The 26,531-nt window shown below is 36.3% G+C and overlaps 1 protein-coding gene across 1 annotated transcript in view; it reads right to left on the bottom strand.

Annotated features, from left to right (window-relative positions):
• The window catches only part of LOC144372502 (TATA box-binding protein-associated factor RNA polymerase I subunit A-like), a 58,769-nt gene that overhangs the window by 22,291 nt on the left and 9,947 nt on the right, over positions 1 to 26,531 (bottom strand). Inside the window, exons 5-7 of the mRNA XM_078035849.1 lie at positions 25,118 to 25,316; positions 19,659 to 19,789; positions 16,561 to 16,599 (exon numbers count right to left, since the gene is read on the bottom strand). Of these exons, the coding sequence (XP_077891975.1) occupies positions 19,734 to 19,789; positions 25,118 to 25,316 (255 nt within the window). The 3' untranslated portion in view covers positions 16,561 to 16,599; positions 19,659 to 19,733. The remainder of the gene's footprint in view (positions 1 to 16,560; positions 16,600 to 19,658; positions 19,790 to 25,117; positions 25,317 to 26,531) is intronic.

Here is a 26,531-nt window from a genome sequence, read left to right as displayed (position 1 = left end):
GCTAGAAGATTGGGCCTAACTGGGACTATGTGTGACTTCTCACTCAGCATGGCAGTCTTGATGTAGCTGAATTCTTATGTGGGAGCAGGCTTTCCTCACAGAGAACAATCCAAGAGAACCAGGCAGAAGCTATCTGGTTTTTTCTGACCTAGCGTTGGAATTCTCACAGCATTTTGGTTATTAGTAAGTCTCTAGATCAGGCTGGATTAATTTTCACCTTCTGATGGCAAAGTGGCAAGATCATGTTGTAGAAGAATGTATGGATGAGAGATACTGTGATAGCCATCTTTGAAAAATGAATCTGCCTCTTGAACCATTGAATGTGGGTTTGGAGGTCATCAATGAGTGATTGCTTCTCTGGTTTTAGTTTCTAGTGACTAGAAAAATGGGATTGATATTGCCTAAATTTAGGAAAAATTGGCTTTGTTCTCAAGGAATGAGGTAATTGGTTTGATAAAGATGAATATGTTTGTTTGGTATGGATCAAGTGTGAGATAATGATGGCATATCCTGGTGGAAATATTTAAGTTACCAGTTGGAAGTAGGGAATTAGTTTAGCTGATGTAGCAAAAACAGAGATGTAGATTGTGAGGGTTTTTTCCATAAGCATCATAGTTAGTAAGATCGAAGTTATTAGAGGAGAGCAAAAATGAGAAAAGAAGAGAGGACCAGGTACAGAGGCTCCTGAACTACTGTGTTGGTATAGTTGAAGACGTCCCAGATACAAGGAATGGAGAGACTCGGGAAGGCCCCTAATCTACTTCAAAGATCTCCCTCATGGCTGTCACTGGTGGCTTTTAACCCACCTGTTATGAATTCTTGGCTGTTGCTTCCAAACCATGTGCTTATTTCTCCTTTTGGAGACGTTTCAAATCTGCCAAACAGAATGTTTTACATAGAACATCTTTGTAGTATGTGTAACTTTCTTTTGTTTGGTTTTTATTTTTAAGAGAAAATTTTCTTTTGGACTCCTTTTGAAAGCTTTTTATAAGCTCTTTAGTAATGAAAAACTTGTTGAGGCATATAGCATTTTTCAAACTTGCTAAAAAGAATTCTGGGCGTTCATAAAAACCCAAAGAAATGGAGGCCAGCTGCTGGCCAGCTCTTGAACTACAGCTGCATCAAAGAAGGAAGCACTTAAAGAGATTAATGGGTATATACCCAAAGAGGTAAACATGAGCTATGCCATTTAAACTGGTTTTTAATAGGATTATTCAGAATGTCTTCAAATGTAAACTGATTTCACTGTCATACAATCATCTAGGAATAAATAATGAGGGGAAATATTTTGAAGTAACACTTCTACACATAAGATACACAAACAATATTTTAAATTTTTATAATCTGATTTTCTTATGTAGTGATTTCTATTTAGAATTTGAAAAAAATCATACTTTCTTTGAAAAACACAGTTACCTGTCATGCATAATTACCTGCCTAAACATTTGGTTGGTTAATGGTTAACTACATTAAAATCATAACTCTAAATTGAAGTTCTGATAAAATTCACAATTGCTTATTTACTATATATACTTAGTATTTGAAGTTGAAATGACCAGAATCCTACACTAGGGTGTAAAGTTGCAGAATCTAGTTTTTGTTTATCCAGCCATAAATTAAATACTTAATTATAAGTGGACAAAATTATTGACTACAATTCTAAATCTAGAAGGGATGTTTGTGACTACTTGGCAATATCTTATTCTTTGTATATTTGAATTGCTCTGCTTATTGCAATATTGATAGGGTTTATAAGATGGTTGAGTGCAACCATTTTTCCACTGCTAGCTTAAAGATATAAATGCTGGCATTTAGCTGTTTTTGTCATAAAATACTTCTGCTGAGTCATGGAAATCAACACTTATGGTGGACAAAAGTAATTTAAATATGTATTTAAACTTCATTAATCATAGTTATTATAATTCAATAGAAAGCCTTTTAATGAAAAATTGAAATATAATAGTAAAAAAAGCCAATTTCTTTTACCTTTCTGGAGATAGAAAGACTATGTCTTTAAAGAAAATGAAATTGAATAAGAAACAAATGTTGAATGTTAATATATGAGAGTTTTGGAGGGAAAGTCATTCAACTCTGAATGAAAGAATATACAGTCTTGTCTAAAATTTAATCACTTTCTTTTTAGTACAAGTGTCAAAAGGATTCTTATTTTGCACTGGACATCCTGTGAATTTTGTTTGATTATTAATAAATAAAGAATAACTAAGTTAAGAGCCACTTTGGGGAGCCATATGAATTCTTCATAGAAAAGTCCTGTTGACACTCTGAAATGGATTAAAATGATCTGGGGAAAAGCAGAATGTCTTAATATTCACCATCTAAATCATTATGTCTTTGGTTTATGATCTGTTAATGACTTTTTAATTTTTATTTTTAAGTCTGCTCCTATAGTGGAGTCAAATATTATCTTCTTTTCTGGAAATTTGTACACTGGTTTTCAAAGTCCTCATAAAAATCCTGTGTCATTTCAGCCACAGCAGAGGGACGTATTCTCAGTGAATAATCTCTATCCTAGTTTTTTTTTATCCTAATTTTTTTCTTCTTGATCTCAGGGAAATTGTATTAAGAGAACAACTATCTGTATGTTCTTCTTCCAACCACTTTTAATGGCCCTCTGGTTGCTAATTCAGTTTAGATGTTGTCCTTGTTACTGTTGTGTGTGTCTGTAACTGAGACTTTGGAGTCACCCCTGAGGTTTTAGCCTGTAGTAGACCCTGGCTGTGGGGCTGTGGTGAGGAGGCTAAGATGGCCCCTGCTGATGATGTAGCTTTCTCACTGGGTCTCATTTGGACAAATCAGTTTCTGGGCTTAAGTTTCTCCATGCGTCAGGATTCTGTTCCCTTTTAAAAACAAGCTGTACACACACACAGCCTTCCTGCACACATCTGTCAGCGTTTAGTTTAATTGAAATAATAAACATGAACCTTGAAATAATAAACCCAGTACTTGACCAAAGAATAAATGGAGTTGGAGAATTTAGCTTATGAAATTATTGGAGATTGGAAAAATTTCTAAATTAGGAAAAATAACCATGCTGAAATAGTTTCATGAAATAATAACATTTCTCAATTAACAATTCATAAGAGATATAACTAATTGGAAGTATCAAAAAATAGCTATGTTGCCACCTAGGTGGATGGATGAAGCCATCAGAAAGCCACTTTGTAGTCAGAGAACCTGATTTATTAGCATAGAATAATCTAATGACAAATTAGGGGAGTATACAGCACATGTAATTTGATTTTGGTCTGCAGGTTTTATCCTTATCTTAGAATACGTATCCACTATGAGTGAGATAGCGCTGTGGATAGAAGTTGGACTAATCTGTTTATAGAATAATAATTTGCTTCAGTGATCTGCTGAAGACAACTCAAAGGCCTGCGCACTGGCTCCTGCCCTGTGTGTTTCTGTAGGGGCTCAGGGCATAGCACTTGGCTTAGGAAAACAGCATTTTTTCCTGTCATCATTGTCCTCCCGCACCCCAATTTTTGGACCCTTCTTGATTTTGATGAGGAAAATTAGTGGTTCTGATTGTCCCCCACCTGCATGAAAGAATTTGCAGCAATGAATTTGAGTGAGTAAATTTATCTATTGGCTTGTTAACAAGTAGAACCATTTACCCTCACTGGGATTCTGTTTCAGCTCACCATAAGAGAAGCGAGTTGGGCTGTGTAAGCTTCCTTTGGGTATTCTGCTCATTTCACAGTGCTGCTTTCCAGTTTCCACTTGGGAAAGTCTGGGGATTTGGGGTGTGTAAAATTGTGGGAAGCTGGATACATTTTAGAAAGCTTCTTTTAGAACTGGTAAACTGATCTCATATAAATATTTTGTACAAAAATATTAATGTACAAAACACATGGTATTAGTGAGTTGTTAATGATAAAGCTTAGAGCACTGGGAAGAAACTTACCATTTTCTCTGTGGCAAAAGACACAGCATGTGTTGTATTGGGAAAAAGAATGTGTTTATGGTGCCAAGAATGGATGGGTACTTAGCCAATAAAATGTTGGCTGTGCCGAACTAAAGTGACTGGCTTGATTTTGGTAGACTCTAACATTTTCCTGCTTGAGTTATTGCTAAAATGAGGATGAAAGCTGCACTTATGGAAGGTATTAGACAAGAAAGGTTGAAATGGAGGGACATTAGGTTCTTGAGATGTATCTTATGACTGTGAAGTGGCAATGGTTAGTGTTTGCACAGAGAAAGATGACCAACTGACTAGGCTTCAAAGTTACACTTTTATAAACTTAACATGATTTTCTCTTCCAAAAGTCATGGCCTATGTAGTCACTCCTAATTACAGAGGCTGGTTATCATTGTTTTTAAGTTATTTGCTTTATTTATTGCTTCATATGATTGTTTTGCCTATTGTTTCTCATAAACTTATTTGATGAAATCTTCCAGGAAACCTTTCCTCTAATAAAAGCTCCTGTAAGTCCAACTGCTATGCCCATTGCTGTATTGGGTATATTATCTATTAATTATAGCCAGGGATCTCTCTCTGCTGTAGCAGTTTTGGTTTTGTGAGGAGGGAGGGTCGGGATGCAAGAGAGTTAGGCAAGGGAGATAAGGTGGTGTCAGTGGTAATATGGTGGTGAGACCCTTCTAATTGTGAAAATTTAGTATTGGTGACTTCCTGGTTGGTGACTTCTTTGTTTGTGTCTTCCAGTTGCCATGACCAGAGAGGCACAAGAATCAACAGGCATGAGTAAAGGAAAAAAAAAAAAAACATTGAGCAAAGGGAACATTGCAGATCAGCAAGCCTTTCTGTGTCCAATTTGCTCTTCTACTTTGCTTAAGGAAGTTGAGAATACCTGTCGGAGTATACTTTTAAAACTGCTTTGATATTTTTAATTTCAATGGACAATTGCAATTATTAATTGGCTGTCCCCTTTGCAGATGCCTGCTATTGGTTACTACTGTGGTGAAGCAAGTCTCCCTCTCTGTGGTCAGTGATCAAGACCTCACTTCTGTGTTTTTTCTTTCCATGTAGAATTCTACATAAGCTATGAATGTTCTTACAGATCACCTCTGCAAAAGTGAAATAAACGTTTTCTAGCTCAATTATTCTGTGAATTGTTTTGATTAAATTGATTCCTATTTTTTATCTTAAGTGTTTTGCATATCCAGCACATAGATCTAGTCTTTCCCCAATTCTGAAAGGCCTATTTCTACTGTGTCCTGTATTGCTGCATCTTGTCTCCTTTACCTCAATTAATTGCTGATGTCATCTCTTAGCTATTTCCAAAAGGGTGTCTGAGTTGCTTCACTTACTTTATTACATACTAATCCTTATGAAGTCACTATAGACAGACCTACCATTATCACACTATATATGCTGTATATACTGAGGTCTATCATCTATGTTACCTCATGTGAGTCTTCTCTCAAGGCTTCAAGATAGATATTCCTTTTACTCCCCATAAGAGGTTCTGAAGCTCAGAGTTTGGACCTAGTATGTTTAAACTTAAATATCTAGTGAATGGTAGATACATATTCAACACCCCTTCAGGTCAACTTCAAAGTCTATATTCCTTCACTAGGTTTTGGTAACTGAGAATTTGCCTTTGGAGGGCTGGATCACAACACTGCTTTCATGCTATTTGGCTATTTGTTCTACTTTCTATTCTCCCTTTCAATTCTAGCATTGTTCAGCCTCTACAAAAATCAAGATTCCTTTTTCTGTATTTCAAATATATAATATTGAGTCAAACTATTTTTAGCACTGTGCAAGGCACTGTATGGGATACAAAAATAAATGCATCTGTGGATAACCTTGGGAACTTCTATTTTAATCGTTACAACATGAGCTGGAATAGCCTGCATACAGTTGTCTACAGTAGGAGACAGAATAAAAGTATCATTATTGAGCCCATGATAGAAACTCACAAGAAGAAGAAAGCAACCCCAGAAACCTCTCCTCTTTGGATCTTGGTTGATTTGTTTTGTTTGCCATAGTGTTTACAGGGATGGGGAGCAGAGGAAAGGTGATTTTATTGGTTCACTCTCATTGCTATTTTTTTTAATAATTAGCCTAAGTTTTGGTGAGAAACAAGATTGCAAAAGAGGATCTAGGCAGGGATGGGGCATGCAGATAGTTATTGTATTTTGCTAATACTTTCTCCTTGTAGTGATAGTGGAGAGGGAGAGGGAGGGAGGGAGGAAAGGAGGGAGGGAGAGAGAGAGAGAGAGATCAATCTTACCCTGGTTAAATTTAATCTGACAACCCAAAATCCATTCACTCAATGTAATGGTGAATACATTAAATTATGGAGTTGGGATATACAATGATGAACTGAAATATATATATACACACACTATGGAGAAATAGGCTGTCAACATAAATATTCTATGGCAGGAAGTGATAGAAAGGGATAGAAAAGATTTGATTATACAATATAAGAGAAGAAAGAGGCTATTTCCTCCTAGAAGCATCAGTGAAAAGTATAAGAAGATAGGAAAATTTAGTAGGAATAGCCAATCTCCATTAATTCCTAACCATATTCCAAGCTTGTGTTGTCATAAGCCTAAATTGATTCTTGCAAAACTCTGTGAGATAGCTTCTATCATTCTCTCCCCTTCCCTCCTCCTATTTGACCATTAAGAAAAACCACTGCATAGAGAAGTTAAATAACTTGCCAGTAAACAGTTTGCAGTTCAGCTCTAGAGTCTGGCCACTTAACCACACAGTGGTAACCCTCAGTGGCTGTGTCCTGGAGGATGAGGGGAGTGGATTTTGCACATGAGAACTAGCAGAGCAAGTAGAGAAATAGGAAAAGATGAAAGGAACATGGGGTGTCAGATCACACAATTTAGAAAGAGAGATATACGAAGAGAAGATATTGTAAATAAGAAAATTTTTAACATAAAACTAGGCTAGAATCAGGTCATAAAGGAAATCAAGTCACTTTCTAAAGGGTGAATCTTGACTTTTTATACTTGGCGGGTTTTGAAAGGTCTCATCTTATGACATACGAGGTTTGTAGAAAGACTAATCTGACAGTCACATGCGAGATGAATATGACACTTGCATAGAGGGTAGCAAGACCAGTTAAGGAGATTATAATCAATAACAGAGAACATAACTTGGAGTGAAAGAAGTGACAATGACAATGAGAAATTGCCAAAGAGGCTGTGAGGAATTACAAATGGAAGTGCAACACTGAGAGTTTAGTGATTGAGAAAGAGGAGTCAGAAGAAAAATGTGAGACTTGAGCTTGGGTAATTGTAAGGGTAGGGGTGTTAGCCACCCAGCTCTGAAACAGGAGACCTCAAGGGCTGTGTAACAAATGAAGAAGTTAATTTTGCACATGGAGCTATGTAGACTGAGCTGTTGGCTGGCTGATCTTCTGATAGTAAATATGATAATTAGTTCTGATAGTGTTTGAATGCATTCTATAGGGTATAGCTTTTTAAAAACTGAATCAAAGTCAGGGCCTGAGAGGAAGAGTATACCCCAGGGTTTATGATGAGAACTTTGAACTGGCAGATTTTCTTGAAACTTCTGGGTCTTCCCCTTTATTGGAAGATAGGATCCCTCAATCCCTTTACTCAAAGATATGTAGAAGCCTCAAATAAAATAAATGTTTTATAAAACTATGCTGTTTTTCTCAGGACTTTTCCCAACTTTTCTCCTGGTTGCTGGAGCAATTACCAGGGATTTATCTCAGCAAGACCCAACTGGGAAATTATTGGGACTGTTAAAGGACCTGGATCATCTGTATCAGTGGAGGGTATGTTCAAGAATGGCTCCTGAGAGTTCTGGGTTGATGGGTCAGAATATAAAGCTGGATAATAAAGAACTGTCATTATGGGGGCATTCTCTCATAATACAGCATTTAATCCCTGGAAAGGGTGCACTCTCTCTCTTTCTTCAACGTTCAGGGACACTTTACTACTGAGCTACATCCCTTTTTATCTTTTTTTTAAATTATTGAGATAGAGTCTCAGTTAGTTGAGGAGGCTGGCCTCAAACTTGCCTTAGCATCCTGAGTAACTGGGATCATTGGTATGTGACACTATGACCAGCCCCAGGGTATGATTTATTTTATGTTTCTGGGGTAGATATCCAGAAGCTTGGAAGAAGTGATGGTCCTCATGAAATGAAGTAGAAATGTCAAAACAGACTGTAGAAGAAGGGTTCAAGCAGACACAGAGAAGTAGTCATGCTAAGGTCTCTTTAAAATGAAAGAACAGTGAACTCACAGGATGACTGTATTCTTTGGGAGGCCCAGGGGATATTCTGTTGAGGTGATAAGAGATGCACTGTGAGGGGGACCTTGGCATTATTAAGAAGCTTAGTAGCCACTTCTTTCTGCAGGCTGAGCTAACAGCAGGAGTTGCTGCTACAGAACTGAACTACCGAGTAGTGTTGGTAAACAAAACATCTGGGATTCTTGTTTAAAAAACAGAAAAAAAAACATTTTTTTTCTTCCACAATTCTTTGACTTGCTCTTTGTTTTATTTGCTATTTAAATATCTTCCAAGGGTGTGTGCTTCCAGGAGTGCAAGATATTTCCAGGGTAAGAGTATACCCTTGAATTAGGAAGACTTCTCAAGAGAAATAGAATCAATAATATTGATTGATTGATTGGAATTGGCTGAGGTGATTATGGGGGCTAAGTCTCACAGTTTGCACCAAGCTGGAGATTCAGGAGGCCTGTTGTGTAGTTCCAATCTGAGTCCATGTTCAAAGGCATAAGATGACTGGTCTTTTAGCTAGAAGACACCAGATACAGAGAGTGAAGGCTCCATTACTCAGTCTTTCTATTGAATTCACTCCTTTAGTGAAATGAAAGAGGACCACTCACTTTGGGGAGGAAAATCAGTTTACTGATTTAAAAGTTGATCTCATCAGGAAGCACCCTCACAGGCACACCCAGGATAATTTTAAATCAAATATCTGTGCACCCTGTGGCCTGATCAAGTTGACACATTAAAATTAACCATCAAAGAGCTACAGATAGCAAGTACTCTGGAAATTTTAGTAAGATACTTGTGTTGCAGAGAGTGGAAGGCATAACATAATACATTCAGGGCCCACTATATGAATAAGAAAATAGGATAATACTTAGTAAGCCTCTTCAGGTTTTGGAGTTAGCACATTCTGCACTTTAGATACTGCTGCAACCATATTGCAGGTGATGTGAAAGATAGCTAAATTTGTGTGGGGCTAAGAGCAAAAAAGTATTCCATTGCACATTGAGGCTGTAGCACAGGTGAACCTGCTGTTTGACCAAATGATCAGGCAGACTTCACAGTATTAGAGATGTCTGTGGGTGGGGCTAAAGGAGGCTGCACTGAAGCCTGGGCCAAGCCCCAGATAGGAGAGTTTAGAATAGATCCCTAGGATCCTTGAAAAAACACATTCCTTCTGCAGCAGATAAATATGTATCACTTGGAAAAAAACCCAATACTGTTTTGCTAACCCCCTAGCAGAGGACATTAAACGATTGGTCAGAACTGGCTATTATAAGGTAAGTGCTATCAGAATCACCAAATTGGGCTTCTCAGTAATCCATGTGAATGGAAGTAGTTCATCTGCTATTAGTCTTGAATAGGTTAGAGGGTGGGTTTCACGTATATGTTGGATACAGTCCTTTGCCAGATATGTGTTTTGTAAATGTGTTTTCCCAGTCTGTGGCTAGCCTTTTCCTCTTGACAGTGTGTTTTACAGAGCAACTTTTAACTTTTTAAAATTATAATTTTAACTACGTCAGCTTATTGATTTCTTTGTATCTAAGAAATCATCACAGCACCCAAATTTGTCTAGGGTTTTGTCTATGTCATCTTCTACGAGTTTTGTGTTTTGTACCTAGGTCTATATGATCCATTTTGAGTTACTGTTTTGTAAAGAGCCTGTCCTTTTCAATTTTTATTTTGGCTTATACTTTATTTCTCTTTTATGCTGCTGTAAAGAACTAGGAGACTTATTTTGTTAACATAAATCTATACATATTTGCAACTAGCCTTTGCCTTCCAGTTTTAATCAACCAGGTAATTAGAGGAGCCCCCTAAGTTGCTTAAAGATACCACTTAGAGTGAAAGTTTGCTTACTGAACAATTAACAATTAAACCACAGATGGTTAATATAGTTTCCAATGTGCCAAACACTTATTAATGATAATTATGGATTTATATTTTTAAAGCTTTTCTTTTAAATTTATAATACACTCTACACATCTCAGTTTTTTTTTTTTTTTTGCCCCTGGTAGACTAAGCCCAAGAATAAAAATTTGTGTGCATTTGGTGGAAGGAATAATGAGATTTTTCTCCCTGTGGTGTGGATGAAATAAATCATGTCTACAATGCTTTGTGGAGTTCATGATTGATGCTAGATGACTCTTGGTCTGTGTTCAGTATGTGTAGATGCTCAAAAAAAAGGCAATAAAATAAAAAATAATCACAATACAGAAACAAGAAAAATTGGCAACACATTTTTAATGGAAAAATAATTTGATACTAAGCTAAGGAACGAAACAATGCTGTGCACAGAGTGATGGTTAATTCAATGCATTAATTTGTTGGGTTACGAGATTGCCAGATTTGTTCAAACATTATTTTGGGGGTTTCTGTGAAAGTATTTTTGGTTAAGATTAGCATTTAAATTTATAGACTGTGTAAAGATTATTGCCCTGCCTAATGTGGGTGGTCTTCATCTAATCAATTGAAGGCCTGATTAGGACAAAAAGGCTCAGCCTTCAACTAGTGGAAAACACTTTTTTTCTGTCTGACTACTTCAAACTGGGATGTTAATTTTTTTCTACTTTCAGACTCAAACGGAAATATGAATTCTTCTTGGATCTTGAGCCTGCTGTTTTTGGTAACTGTACTATCGCTGGCTTTCCTGGTCGTAGGCTTTCAGGTTCAGGCTATAATCCCACTATCAGCTCTCCTGGGTCTCCAGCTTGCTGACTCACCCTGCAGCTCTTGAACTTTCCAGTCTGCATAATCTCATGAACGCTTCCTTAAAATCAATTCCTCTGTATATATCCTGTTCTGTTTCTCTAGAGAACCCTGGTGAATACACATGGGTTTGTTTGCTAGTCTTTCAACACTAATGGCTATATTTACTTTGAAATGTATGAAATTTGCCAATTGATAATTAAAGAAAGCTCATTACCAGGCAAATAAAAAAAATCATTTCCCTTTGAAAGATAATATTTACATTATAGAAACACTGAAAAAGAATCTAGTAAACTAATAAAAACAAAAATGCAAATTACTTGCAGCTAATTGGTTGTGTCTTCAAATACATTCTAAATTATTAATTTACTAAAGAGTAAATATCTCTCTTTAAATATAATGTTACTATGGTTAACATAAAAATTATAATGTTTTATTTTTCTTTAGTGTAATTGTATTAAAAGTTTGTTGAGGGGGAAATAGAAGAAAAGCCAAAGAATTCAAATTTTCTCTGAACTTCTAAACTTTTTTTGAACCATTAACTACTTGTTCAATTCCCAATCTCTGTATGCAGTTAAATAACCAAGTTGAAGGTGTTCATATTAGACTGTAAATTCCAACATATTATCACTTGTGCTTTATTCGCTGTGGCATTTCAAGTACTTTATTTTTTTAAAAAAAACTTTGAGGCATAATATTATTTAGAGAAGATCTAGATTCACAACAAACCTAAGAGGAAGATATGGAGATTTCTCATAACATCCTTTGCCTTTCTCTGTCTTCCCTGTTAAACAATATCCCCCACCAAAACTGATGAAGCTATTAAAACTGATGAAGCTACATTGCTACATCATTATCACCTGAAGTCCACCATTTATATGAGGGATAACTCTTGGTGCTATATATTTTATGGGTTTGGACAAATTTAAAATAACATTGTATTATCATAGAGTGGTGATGGGCCCTAAATCCTGGGCTTCACCTGTTGATTTTCCCTCTCTCTAATCCCCAGCAACCAGTGACTATTTTTTTTACTGTCTCCATAGTTTTCCCAATTTTTAAATAAATTTCTGGCACAGGGATATTAAAAAAGTACTTATCAAGGTAACTGACAGTTTCCAGTTTGATAATTAATGATAAGAACCCATTTTACACCATAACTGGCACAGTTGACCAATCTTTTTCCTTTCTGAAATGCTTCCTTTTTGGTTTAACATTATTTTCTTTCTTGTTTACTGGGTATTTCTTCCCAATGTTCTGGATTCTTGACCTCATTGTAATACTCCGAAGGCCTCCATACTTGGTCCTCCATTTTCCCCTTGGATAATGACTAATCCCATTGTTTGAAATACTATCCAGATGTTGAGACTCCAGATTTTTTTCTCTAGATCTTAACTTTATCCTGAGGCCCAGACTTATATTCTTTTCCAGCTTTACTCAAGTATGATTGACAAATGAAAATCGTATGTATTTGAACATCTCCCATTTCCCCCAGCACCAGCCCCTGTTACCACCATTTTGTTCTCCTTTTGTATGATTTTTTCTCCAGATGGCATATTGTAGTGAGGGCACACAGTATTTGTGTTTCTGTACATAGCTTATTTCACTTAGGATAAACTTCTCCAGGTTCATCTATATTGTCATCAATGGCAGGATATCCTTCTCTTTGAAGGATGAATAAAATTTTATATCTACATCATGGTATGGTTTAGATAGTAGGTGTCCCCAAAAGCACAGGTGTGAGACAATGCAAGAATATTCACAGGTGAAATGATTGGTTTAGGAGAGCCTTAACCCAATCAGTGAATTAACTCCTTAACAGGGATTAATGGAGTGTTAACTGTAGGCTGGTAAGGTGTAGCTGGAAGACATGTGTTCCTGGGGTTCAAGTCTTTGGGGTCTATATTTGGTGAGCTGAATTTAGTCTATCAGTGCTTGATGTGAGATGTGTGAGATGATCGCCTTCACCACACACTTCTGCCATAATGTTCTGCCTTACCTCAATCCTGGAGGAATGGAGCTGGCTATCTGTGGACTGAGACCTCTGAATGAGCCCCCAAATAAACGTTTTCTCCTCTAAAATTGCTCTTATCAGGTCTTTTAGTCACAGCAGTGAAAAAGCTGACTAAAACACTTCACCATTTATTTATTGATCCACTGATGTTTACTTAGTTTGATTCCATTTCTTGGCTATTCTGAATGATACTGCAGTGAGCAAGAAAGCACAGCTGTCTCCTCAACACACTGACCTCATTTCCTTTGGATATACCCAGAAGCAGGATTTCTGGATCATGTGATGGTTCAATTTTTAACTTTTTGAGGAGCTTCCATACAATTTCCCAATAGCCAAACCAATTTACATCCCCACCAAAAAGGCTTTCTCTCTTCCATATCATTCCAATGCTTGTTATCTTATGCAATAAGATGAATGAAAGTATTATGTTAAAGAGGCCAGAAGGTGACACATTATATACTTACATGAGGCAATTTATTTGGTAGCCTTTTTGATTCCATTTATATGGCAAATTGTAGTGATTTCTAGTGGCTTGTGCAGGGGAAGACACTGACTGCAAAAATGGCATGAGGCAACTTTTTGGAGTGATGGAAATATTTTATATCTTAATTGTGGCAGTGGAGTGGTGTTTACAAGATTATATACATTTGACAAAATTCATCACATCACATCCATACAGTGTGATAATTTTTTCATGTGTGCAAAGTATTCTTCAATAAACTTGAATTAAAATCCTCCTCATGGGCTGGGATTGTGGCTCAGTGGCAGAATGCTTGCCTAGCACGTGTAAAGCACTGGGTTCAATCCACTGTGTGTATAATATATATTACACATAAATTTTAAAAATTATATATTTTTTATAATTTTTAAAATATATATAATTTTAAAAAATCCTTTCTCAGATGTCTTCTCATTGCAATTAGATAGATTCAAAATACTTTTTCTTCTATTTGCCCTAACTCTTTGGTGTGCCTGAAAACTTCTTTCTCTAGGTATTTGAATGGCTGACTACATTTAGTTCAGAAGTCAATCTGTCAGAATCTTTTCCTCTAAGGAAAGTTTAAAGGTTCTTTCCTCTCCTTCAAGTCGAAATCTATCCCATTCATTGTCTTACACAGTTAGCACTTTTGTGTCTAAAATCGTTCTTCCCTCTCCTTCAAGTCCTACTCTATCCTATTTTCCTGTTTTATGTACTTAACACTACTCAAATGGTCTTACAGGTGCATTTATTTTCATCTCCCTGCCCCCTGTCCTCATTCATCTGCAAAGGACAGTAGGGGAATGGAAACTGTCAATTGGATTCACTGCTGATTCTCCCAAAGGCATATTGTAGGCGCTGAATGAATAAATGAATAGCAGGTGACTGGATGACTGACTAACTGAAATTTAAACCAGAATTGTAAAACACTGGCACTTCTGTTTAATTGAAGCATTATGGTGCTAAGAATGTGGATCGATGATCATAATGGAGTATCTACTTAAAACATACACATCCATCATAGGCATTTGTTAAGGTCTTTCCATGTGAATGGCACTGAGTTATATGTGGAGGTCAATTATTTTGAAGGAAACAGTCTGTCAATCATTTTCACCCAATTTTTCGAACTTTCTTTGAAGAATTTCAGGGAAAAAGTCTCTTAGTTCTAACATCTGTGAGAAGCTTGTGGAGAGTGTGAGAGTAAGTCATATTTTTCCATTTGTTGGGAGTGTTTATAGATTCTTTGATAGATTTAAGAAATTTTGAAAACATGTATTATTTTCTGTAACAAATCACAATTAACATAGTAAAAACATATGTTGCTTTTGTAGGTGTATTTTAAAAAATAATAATATCCCCAACTCTATTTTTAGAAACATGAAGGGTGGCACTGCATTGGATATCTAAAAGTATGAGTAACTGGGCAGAAAACAATCACTTCACTGATGTTTAACCTGGTGACCATTTTGAGAAATGCTTATTAAAATGTTACAAATGTGTGGTGTATAGTGGTTTGATATGAAGTGTCCTCTAAAAGTTTATGTGTGTGACAATGCAAGGATGTTCAGAGGTGAAATGATTAGATCATGAGAACTATAACCTAATCAGTGGATTAATCCACTGATATGGATTGACTGCATGGTAACAGTAAGCACCCTCTTCTTTTAGAATGCACCCCCTTCTTTTTGATTGCTTTCCTCCTCCATGCCCTTCCACCGTGATGTTCTGCCTTACCTTAGGCCCAGCTGTCTACGGACTGAGACCTCTGAAACTATAAGCCAAAATGCACTTTTCATTCTCTCATTATTCTTGCCAGATCTCTGGTCATAAGAATGGAAAAGCTAACTAAAATTATATACACATATATATAGAATGTGGGGTGTGTTTGTGTATTTATATCTGGTTTAGTTTTTTTTTTTGAGAGGCTGCGAATCAAACCTAGGTCCTTGCACATGCTAAACATGTGCTTTGCCACTGAGCCACATCTCCATCTCTGAGCTTGTAGATTTTCATATGTAAAGAAATCTGAACCCAGACTACCTATGGGAACATAAGAGCAGTTAATAAGAAACACATACACACACACACAGCAACACAGAACTGTTCTTTATGGTGGCTATGATCTAGAACTTATTCTAGTATTTTATATTATTTTTTTGTCTTTTTATATTTTATTTTTGAAGAGCTTATCAGACCAAAAAAATCAAGGAGGAAAACCCCTCTTCATGGATTCAGCATTGTGCTTCAGGGGCCCAAATGATTCACTGCAGTGACACCTCTCCCTTCTGGACAGTAATAGTGAGGTGGAAGCAGGGGATGCAGATGTGGATGTGACAGCAGTTTACGATGCTGTTTGTCACCTCTGCTTCAGACCCTCTCATTCCCCTTCTTCTCAGAAGTGAATAACATATTCTTAGTATATACTTAGTGACAGTGAAAATCAAACATTCCTGCAAATTATGTTTTATTTAAGTAGCACCAGATCAAGTGAAGTTACAGTAATTCTGCTGCTTCACTTATTAAATGGCATAAGTTCATTAAAATGTTCAAAGTGTCAAGTCCCAATCTTGGGACTAGGGTGTAGCTCAGTGGAAAAAATGTTAGTATAGCATGCCTGAGACCCAGGTTTGATCCCTAGAAGCTAAAAAATAATCCTAATCTTAAATATTTTGCTATAATTTCTATTTTCCTGTTAGCTAGAATTTCTGGAATTTAGCTGTATTTAGTGTCACTAGGAGACCAGTACATGGTTTCATTTAATAAGTAAAATGATTATTTTGTAACTGGTAGACATAATTTTCATTTCTTTCATTGTGAATGATAAAACAGTATGTACTTACTTTGTACTTCCTTTTTCATTTCCTATTTTATTTGTTTTTCAATTCCACATATACTCGATATAATAAATCTAGAGTGCCACTATATACTTTATATTGAACCCTTTCTAAGGGATGTTTTAAACATCCTGTTGTCTAGTATTCTTTGATATAGAAATTATAGTAAAAGTAATACTTTTGTGACCCACTTCAAACAATTATCTCCTTTTTCCTGAACTCTTTTAAGTACTAAACATTATATTCTTAGCACCCCCCAAAATACCTTGGTTTGTTAGGCCACCTCTCTGGAGTAGGTATTGCTTACTTACTTTTGCTTCTTGACTTTGACCAGAGGAGTTCTTTAAACTCTGCAGTTAGGAAGAAAACATAAAGGTTATTTGAACATGACACAGCAGAATGAAAACCATATACAGTATCTTACTCGTTCATCTCAAAGGAGTAACTAGGGCAACAAGAGAATGAGGAACATAAGAAAAATAGGTCTTACTTGCTGTCCATTTGCAACCTGGTGGGTACCAGAGTAGAGGCTTTCAAATAAAGTAAAGTAAGTCCCACTGTGAGACACACAATAGCTAGTTTCCTGTTCTCAGGTTCAATAGTTAGAAAATGCCAAAGCTGGTATCTGAGCCAACTCTGCTCAGACTAGTGCACTACAATACCTCCACTTCAGGAGATGTCTGTATGATGTACAATCACATCTTTGTACTAATATTTTTGTATATTTTCTGGTTGGGCTAGGATTTGTGTCTTTGTTTAAATGACTCTGGTCTAGGGTTATGTTCAGTGTGTCTTAAACCATTCTTGTCTGGTGCTGTCTAATATGGGGCTGATCTGTTCTCTATATCAGGGTCTTTATAATTAATTGCAAAAAATCATCAGTCTATTTATTGGTCTACAGTAACTAGAAATCCAGGTTATAAATATGCTACTGACAGTCTTGTTGAAAGGATGCAGCCCTCCTGAACTTTCTTCCTGTAACCTAAAGGCCTCCAGGTATTTAGCACTCTGGGAGTAATGTAACTGAGGGCTTTCGGGTCCTGAATTTCTGTTTCTGAGCTCTTTGCTTGCTGCCTTCGTGGTCAACATTCTCTTGCTTGAGGGGCTGGGGAGATTTTTTGAAGAAACAGGCACTCCTGAACACTGGGTCAGAGCTGAAAACAAATAGTTGTCATACTTCTTAGGAAGTATCACGGGAAGTATGCAGTTAAATCCCTTGTCTGGGTAATAACAGTTCTGGTTTCTATGCTTGAATCATTTTATGTCCAAGAATCATGTCAATGTTGGTTTTAAAATATGCATGACATCCAAACTGGTTGTCTAAAATTTTTCCATTGAAAGTGTTTTTCTTAACTAAATATTTCAGCATTTCCCCTCACATAGACAACAAAAAATGAGAAACTGAAGCTTATTATGAAAATAAACATTTAGACATCATCTGAAAAATCAAGATTAAATTCAAACCGATACAGTGAATAATACTTTGCTTTTTTGACAGACCTCCAAAAATTCATTTTTGACACATTCTGTCCGTATATTCCAATTTACTAATTATAACTCAATTTAAAAATTTTTTAAAGACTGCCTGCTATCTGCTTTGTCCATGAGAGTATTCCCTAACCCTCTAACCCTAACCCCTAAACCTAACCCTGAATCCTAAACCCTAACCCTAACCCCTAAACCCTATCCCCTAAACCCTAACCCCGACCTCTGACCCCTGACCCTAACCCCTAACCCTAAACCTAACAATAACCCTAACCCTAAAACCCTAACCCTAACCATAAAATCCTAACCCAAAAACCCTAACCCTAACCCTAAAACCCTAACCCCAAAACCCTAACCCTAACCCAAAAACCCTAACCCAAAACCCTAACCCTAACCCTAAAACCCTAACCCCAAAACTCTAACCCTAAAACCCTCACCCTCATCCGAACCCTCACCCCTAACCCCTACACCCTCAATCTAAACTCTAAAGCTAAACCTAACCCTAACCCCAAACCCTCACCCTCACCCTAAACCCTAACCCCAACCCCATCCCTAACCAACCCTAAGCCTTAGCCCTTGTCCCAGCCCCTAACCCCTAGCCCTAGCCCCAACCCCAACCCTAACCCATAACCTTAGCCCTAGCCCCAGCCCCTAACCCATAACCCCTAACCCTAACCCCAACCCCAACCCTACCCCTACCCCTACCCCTAAACCCTAACAACCCTAACCCTAAACCTTAAACCCTAACCCTAAACCCTAACAACCCTAACACTAACCTGAAACCCTAACCTCTAACCCCAAACCATAACCCCTAACCCTAAACCCAAACCCTAACCCCAAACCCAAACCCATAACCCCCAACCCAACCCCAACCCCTAAACCCTAACCCTAAAACCTAATCCCACCCCTCACCCTCACCCTCAACTTAACCCTAACCAACCCTAACCCTAACACTAAACCCTAAACCTAACTCTAAACCTAACCCTAACCACCAAAACCACCCTAACCCTAAAAACCCTAACCCTAAACCCCTAACCCAACCCCAACCCTAACCCCGAACCCTAACACTAACCCTAAACACGACCCCTGACCCTAACGCCTAACACTAACCCTAACAATAACCCTAACCCTAAAACCCTAACCCTAACCCTAAAACCCTCACCCTCATTTCTCAACCCAAAACCCTAACCCCTACACCTTCACTCTAAACCCTAAACGTAACCCTAACCCCAAACCCTCACCCCTCACTCCTCACCCTAAACCCAACGCCAACCCTAAGCCCTAGCCCTAGCCACAGCCCCTAACCCCTAGCCCTAACCTCAACCCCAACCCTAACCCCTAACCCTAACCCTAGCCCCAACCTAACTCTAACCCTCTAACCCTAACACCCTAACCCTAACCTTAACCCTAACCCTAACCCCAACCCTACACCTACCCCTAAACCCTAACAACCCTAACCCTAAACCCTAACAACCCTAACCCTAACCCTAACAACCCTAAACCCTAACCCCACCCCTCACCCTAACCCTAACCAACCCTAACCCTAAACCCTAACCCCCTAACCCTAACCCCCTAACCCTAACCCTAACCCCCAACCCTAACCCTAACCACCCTAACCCTAACCACCCTAACCCTAACCACCACCACCCTAACCCTAACCTTAACCCTAAACCCTCACCCCCACCCTCACCCTAACCCCTAAATCCATCCCCTAACCCTAACCCTAACCCTCTAACCCTAACCAACCCTAAACCCTAACCCTAACCCTAACACCCTAACCCCCACCCCCTAACCCTTAACCCTTAACCCTAACAATTTTCTCCATTAAATTTCCTCCTGATCAATAAAGATAGTTAGAAATGCAATCTCGCATAGGCTTAAGACAAAAATAAAACCAATACAATTTTATGAAAAGTCTACTTACCTCTACATAACTCTTCACAACAGGGTCCCAAACTCCAGGAGTTTTAATCAATCCACAAATATTTACAGATGTCTTTCAGCTGTCACTGAGCATACTTTGAGTTGCTGAACTGTATGCATAATCATTGTCATCTGCCCGAAGATAAAATATTTTTTAAAGTCATTTGGTGAAGGCCAAGAGTTCAATACCCAGCATCACAAAAAAAACAAAAAAGAGAGAGAAAAGTCGTTTAGTATTGAGAACTTCTGTTAAGACAATAGTAAACTGAGCTATTGTTAAAAGAATAATACATCATGCTCAAGTGGGATCTACTCTAGGAATGCAAGGTTGGCTTAACAACTGAAAATCTATTAATGTAAATAAAGATCTACTGATCTAAACCAAATCAGCAGACCAAAGAACAAAAACTACATGATCATCTTGTGACCATGGACAATCTAGGAACTTTCCACAATCTGATTAAACAGTATCTATGAAAAACCCACAGTAAACATGAAATTTAATAGTGATAGATTGGATGCTTTTTTCCCTAAAATCAAGAACAAGATAAGAATGTCCCCTCTCACTATTTCTATTCATTATACTGGAGGTTTTAGCTAAGGCTTTCAGCAAATTATAGAAAAGACGTCTAGACTGAAAAGGAAAACTATATTTTCTGTCTAGAAAATTCTAAAATTCCATTAAAATTTATTAGAATTAATAAATGAATTCATCAATGTTGCCAGGTACAAGATAAATACAAAAAAATGAATTTACAATGAAGAAGCAAACAATGAAATTAGGAAAACAATGCCATTTGTAAAAGCATCAAAAACTAAAAATAAAAGATGTAAGTTTTATGAAAGAGATGAAAAGTTCCATCTGAAAAGTAATATTGTTGAAACAAATTTCAAAAGACCCAAATAAATATAAAGACACCTCAGATACACAGGTTGGAAGACCACTATTGTTAAACTAGTCTACAGAGTCCTATAATTCCTATCAAAACCACAGGTAATCTTTTTGTATAAATGGACAAGCTAACTATAATTTATATGAAAATCCCAGGGACTGAGAATAGAATAAAATTTTTTTTAAAAGAACAAGGTTGGAAGATTTATTTATTACAAAGCTACAGTAAGCAAGACAGTATGATATAGGTGTAAGGAGGAAAATACATAGATCAATGACAGAAAATTGAGTGTAGAGAAACAACACCTTCATGTTTATGGTATCTGATTTTCAAGAAGGGTACTAAGACAATTCAGTAAGAAAATACTTGTTTTCAACAACTATGTTGGCACAACTGGACATTCACATGCATAATAATTTAGTTAGATTGTTTCCTAACTCATATCACACACAAGAGTTAACTCAAAATAGATTAAAGACCTAAATGCTAGAGTTAAAATTATAAAACTCTTGTAAGTGAAAATCTTTGTGTCTTTGAAGTGGGCAATGGTTTCTTGGATATGCCATAAAAACCATAAGCAACAAAAGCAAAAGCACATAATTGGACTTCATCAAAATAAAAAAAAATTGTGTGTTTCAAAGGACATCAGCAAGCAAGTAAACAGGCAAACTACAGAATAGGAGAAAATATCTCCTATTAAGAGACTTCTGTCTAGAACATATAAAGAACTCATGACCCAATAACTAAAAATTAATGGTTTAATCAAAGTGTATGCAAAGATAAAAATTATTCCAAAGGCATACAAATGGCTCACAGGCACATAAAAAGAGCTCAACATAATTAGTCCCTATAAAAATGCAAATTAAAATCACAGATACCATGGACTTTAGTACCCTTCCATTGATAATGGTGGTAATTTAAAATAGTGCAGCTATTTTGGAAAACAATCTAGTGCTCCTTCCAAAGGTTAAACATAGTTATATAATCCAGAAATCTCAGTCTTAGGAACATATTCAAGAAAAATAAAACTGTACATAAATATTCACAGCAATATTATTCAAAAAGTAGAAACCACCCAAATGTCTATCAATTGATAAACGTGGAATGATTAAATGTGGTATCTCTATACAATGGCATGTTATTCAACAACAAAAAGGAATGAAATACAGTTACTTGCAACCTTAAAATCATTATGCTAAGTGAGCACATATTGTACAAATGGTTCCACTTGCATGAGATTCCCAGAATAAATAAATCTCTAAAGATAGAAAGTAGATTAGTGGTTGCCTAGAAGCTTACGAAGAAATGGAGAGTTCAGGGTTTCTTTCTGAGGTGATGAAAATGTTCCAAATTTAAATGTGGTAAAGATTACTGGGCAACTCTATAAATATATTAAAAACTATATGCTTTAAGTGGGTATGTTTATGTGGCATATAAACTATATTCTCAATTTTCAATAAAGCTATTATTTTTTTAAATATGATACCACTATACCCAATAAACTAACAGATATAAAAAAATTCTGAAATTAACAAATGTTAAGGAACATATTGACAAAAGAAAACCCTAATCAGATTACCAGTGGAATATAAATTGGCACTACTTTGGAAAGAGTTTAGCATATTATATATTGCCATGGTTTTTGTTGCCCAAAAACACACTATGATTACTGGCTTGGGCCTCAGTGTGGTACTATGGGAGATGAAAACAGTGGGGGATGGAGCTTTGTGGGAGGTCCTCAGGTCCTCAGGCTAATTCTCATGTAGCCTCCTGTGTTCTCACAAGAGGATTGTTAGAACAGAAACAACCTGGCTCCACCCTCCTTTTCTGTGGCACTCATATTCAAGATGTGACCACTTGCTTCTACCTACTGTAGAGCCACCCAATCTTGGACACTGAATCTCCAAAACTATGAACTTAAATAAACCTTTTCTCTTTGTAAAGTTAGCTTCCTAAGGTATTTCATACATTGACAAAGATGCATATACTTTATGACAATTCTACTCCTAGCAATGCATGCTTATGAAGGGTTAATTTCAAAGCAGCATTAAACTATAATACACTAAAGGCCATCAATAACAGAAAGAATAATTAGTGTGATAACATACATTTTTAGCAGTAAAAATAAACTAGAGTTATATTCAACAATACAATTGTCTTAAACCAATGTTGAATAAAATATGCAAGGCCCCAAAAATAAACACAGTAAAAAAATTATATATAGCCAAGAAATTCACATATAAGCAAAACCAATTTTGTTTACCATTTAAAGAAAAGCAAGAGAATGAAAACCCTAAAAGACCTTACAATGATTTTCGTGATACAGAATGGGATGAAGTATGATCAGGAAAGCATACATAGAAAACTTTTACATTAAGGTGACAGCAATGCTGTGTTCCTTAATCTGGATAGTAGTTAGAGGAATGCAACTTTAAATTTATGCATTACAGCACTCATTTATTTCATATGTTTTTCTTGTCTACATTATATTCCATAACATTAAGGTTTAAACAGCAACAACTAGTAGAAGCATAACATAATACCACAATAAAAACAGGTGTTGATATTCTTTTCTAAGTGAACCAATATGGACTCCATATTGCTTTATACAGTATCTCACCTTCATCTCTTATAGCCAGAGAACAAAATGTCAGTTGCATAAAAGTATTGAATCTAGTCATGAGAGTGACAGTCTAAATGTCATATTACAATTGCTTTAGTCAAATATTTGCTCAAGATTTTTCTAACCATGTGTAATAAAAAAAGTAAATAATGATTGTAAAACTCACCTAATAAATTAATATCAACAAGCCTTTTTAAAAGGAAAATTTATACCAGAAATGACAGCAAGGTTAAAATAGAGGAAAAAAGAAAATTATATCAGAAATGATAGCAAAGTTAAAAGAAATAGAAGACAAACACGTGACATCAAAAGATGGCTTAATCTAAATAAGAAGATACAGCATAAAATATACCTGAAAAAACTTAGAACAATTAAAAAGCAAGAGATGAAAAGCCAAATGACATAGGCTGAACAGGCAGCTGATATAGAAGGTTTAAAGTATTATGAATCAGGTGCCAGGGCAGGTTTTGAAGAATCTTAAAGGACAGAGGGTATGATAGATGAAGAAACTGCAAAAATGTCACAAGATTAACATTAGGGCCTTCGAGAAGAATCTTGGGAGACAAGAAGAGGTAACACAAGAAGGAGGATGGGAACCGAGATTGGTGAAATCTACATGCCTAGGGACAAAAGAAATATTACTTACTACATAAGGATAATAAGGAAATAGTGTTTATCACCTATAAGGTGATAAATACCAGGGCTAAAATTGGGATGAAGGATGTGAAAATAGAAAATACTTAATTCTAGAGAAGCTATGGAGGAAAACTACACAAGGGAAAGAAAAGTGCAGAGAATCATGTAGCTTCAAAGAATGTATACCTGGGAGTAGGAGAGGATGATATCACCGAAGAAGGTTAAGAGAAGGGGAACTCAGCCTGAGAACTGAGTGCTCAATTTTTGGTATGGCCAGTAAATCAAAAAAATTGCATTTTAACCTTTGTACAGAAATTACTTTTTATCTTGCCGTATTCTTTAAACGTTATTCTGGGGAACAATAATATGGAACACACTAAACTCTACTCTAAACACACAAGAAGAAGAGTTTATTACATGCAATAATGGCTGCTAAAGAAAATTTATAACCTTTCTCATAAATTCAAAGACTCTCTCCTAGATCAAACTCCAACCAGCTCCTCTAAGCCTAGTCCCTCTTTGGACTATGCCCCAATCCTGGCCTACCTATAAAGACTTTAAGAAACACTATTTCTTCTTTTTTAAAAAATATTTTTTAGTTATAGATGGATGCAATATCTTTATTTCATTTTATTTATTTTTATGTGGTGCTGAGGATTGAACCCAGTGTCTCACATGTGTGAGGCAAGTGCTCTGCCACTGAGCCACAACCCCAGCCCCAAGAAACACTAAGATAATTTCTAATGCGAGGCTATATCCCTAGGATAACCTTAGGGCTCCTTAAAGGGTATACTCAAGGCTGCCTAAAGAATTTAGTTTGTTCTAGCCAACACTTCTAAAGATAGGGCTCCTGACTCTCTGTGGGAGAGTATATGCCTCACTTGCATAAACCCAGTTAGTAAATCCAGATGGGTTTCACATGGACTGCCCTTCTTTAGAATTTTTCACTTTTCTTACTCTACTCAAGGCACTGTCATCCCCCCAACTTTTCTATTTAAGACACTGAATCACCTCTATACAAACTGCAATGGAGCTTAGCTCCTAACCTACTGAATGTGTTTTCACCACTGAGGTCCAGCTGTTTACCTGTGACCAAAATTTTAAAAATCATTAAAATGGTCATGAATTTAGCAATAAATCATCTCATTTATGACCTAGAAGTTTTATGATATATCAGAAATATCATAAAGGATGATCAAGAATTTATCTGAATGAAGTCAGTAGATAGATTACTAGATTACTCCTTAAGATCCCTTCTGCTCTTCAGTCTCTTCACCATAAGAAAATAATTTATTCATATTCACTCACCAAGCTTTGACAATTCAGCTTTCTTTTTGGACCATGTATAATACTGCAAAAGCCCTTTGTAGGCCTGAACAAGGTTGATTAATATTTCCTGGGAAGACAATTTTTCACCATATCTCCATGTCTCTGCCTGACTTAGATTTCTGTTTGCATCCTCAAGCATTCCATGATGCATAAGGTACAATGCATGTTGTAAGGAGATCTGCACCAGTAATAAGAAAAAGCCCACTGTCACTGAAGTCATTAAGATAACTATTACTCAAAAAACACAGTAAATATATGATGGACTAAGTCCTTGATTGGATATGAAAGATAAGACACTGTCCCTGTCATCAACAATTTCAACCTAACAAAGAAGACAGACAGATGAAATGACACTATGTAAATGAAAGCTATGTAAACTTACAAACAGAAAACAGTACAATAGTGAAAAAACAACAATAAAAAACAGGGGTTTTGAAGACAGTGACCTGGCTCATATGCCAATTAAATGCTAAATAAATCTGAATAACTAATTCGTCCTTTTGTCTGACCTGTTTTATGAGGCAATTCTTAATCCTTCAGAAGGGTGTTGTTAGGATTAAATGAGATTTAATATTAATTTAAAAAATTAAATGAGATTTAACTTTTGCATACTACTAATTCCTAGTTTGGGCTACAGTAGACAACCAATAATATAACTATTTTAAATATATTAAATCAGCTCAAAAGAAAACACCTTAACAGGGAGTGTTGGAGAATGATGTCAATTCCAATGGAAAGGAAAGTGCATGCTTCCACTTATCTAAAACATCTAGAATGGGCATATTCATAAAAACAGAAAAGATATTAGAGACTGTCAGTAGCATGGGGAGGAGGAGAAAATGGGAAACTATTGCTTAATAAATATAAAGATTCTATTTGGAGTGATGGAAATGTTTTAGAAATAGTGGTGATAGTTTACAACATAGTGAATATAGTTAATACCACAGAACTGTATACTTAAAATGGTTAAGATAGCATGGTCCATTATATACAACCACAATTTAAAATTCCAGAAAACAGGAAAAGTAAAAACAAAACAAAATTTAAAACTAGCTACAAAGTAAATATTTTAGGCTTTGCATGGCACATGACTTCTTCATAATTACTCATTTTCATTAAAAAACAGCTATTGACAATATGGAAATGAATGTGTGTGGCTGTATTCCAGTAAAACCTTATGGCCTTGAAAAATAATTAAAAGCAAATTATAAAATTTTATTGAAAAGTGTTCTGTTAGTTAAAGAGAGAGAGAAAGAGAGAGAGAGATAATCTTGAAAATGTCTCAGCCCTTTTGGTAATACTTTTAATAAAACATTAACTTGGAGACAAGGTTCAATGCAAATAGGAATTAAAATGTTTTTACACATTCAAATTCCCCACTTGTTTCGCTTTT

Source organism: Ictidomys tridecemlineatus, unplaced genomic scaffold, assembly GCF_052094955.1.
Source record: "Ictidomys tridecemlineatus isolate mIctTri1 unplaced genomic scaffold, mIctTri1.hap1 Scaffold_1112, whole genome shotgun sequence".
Taxonomy (NCBI): Eukaryota; Metazoa; Chordata; class Mammalia; order Rodentia; family Sciuridae; genus Ictidomys; species Ictidomys tridecemlineatus.
The sequence above is the reverse complement of the archived record's forward strand: the minus strand, read 5'-3'. Positions and strand labels throughout refer to the sequence as shown.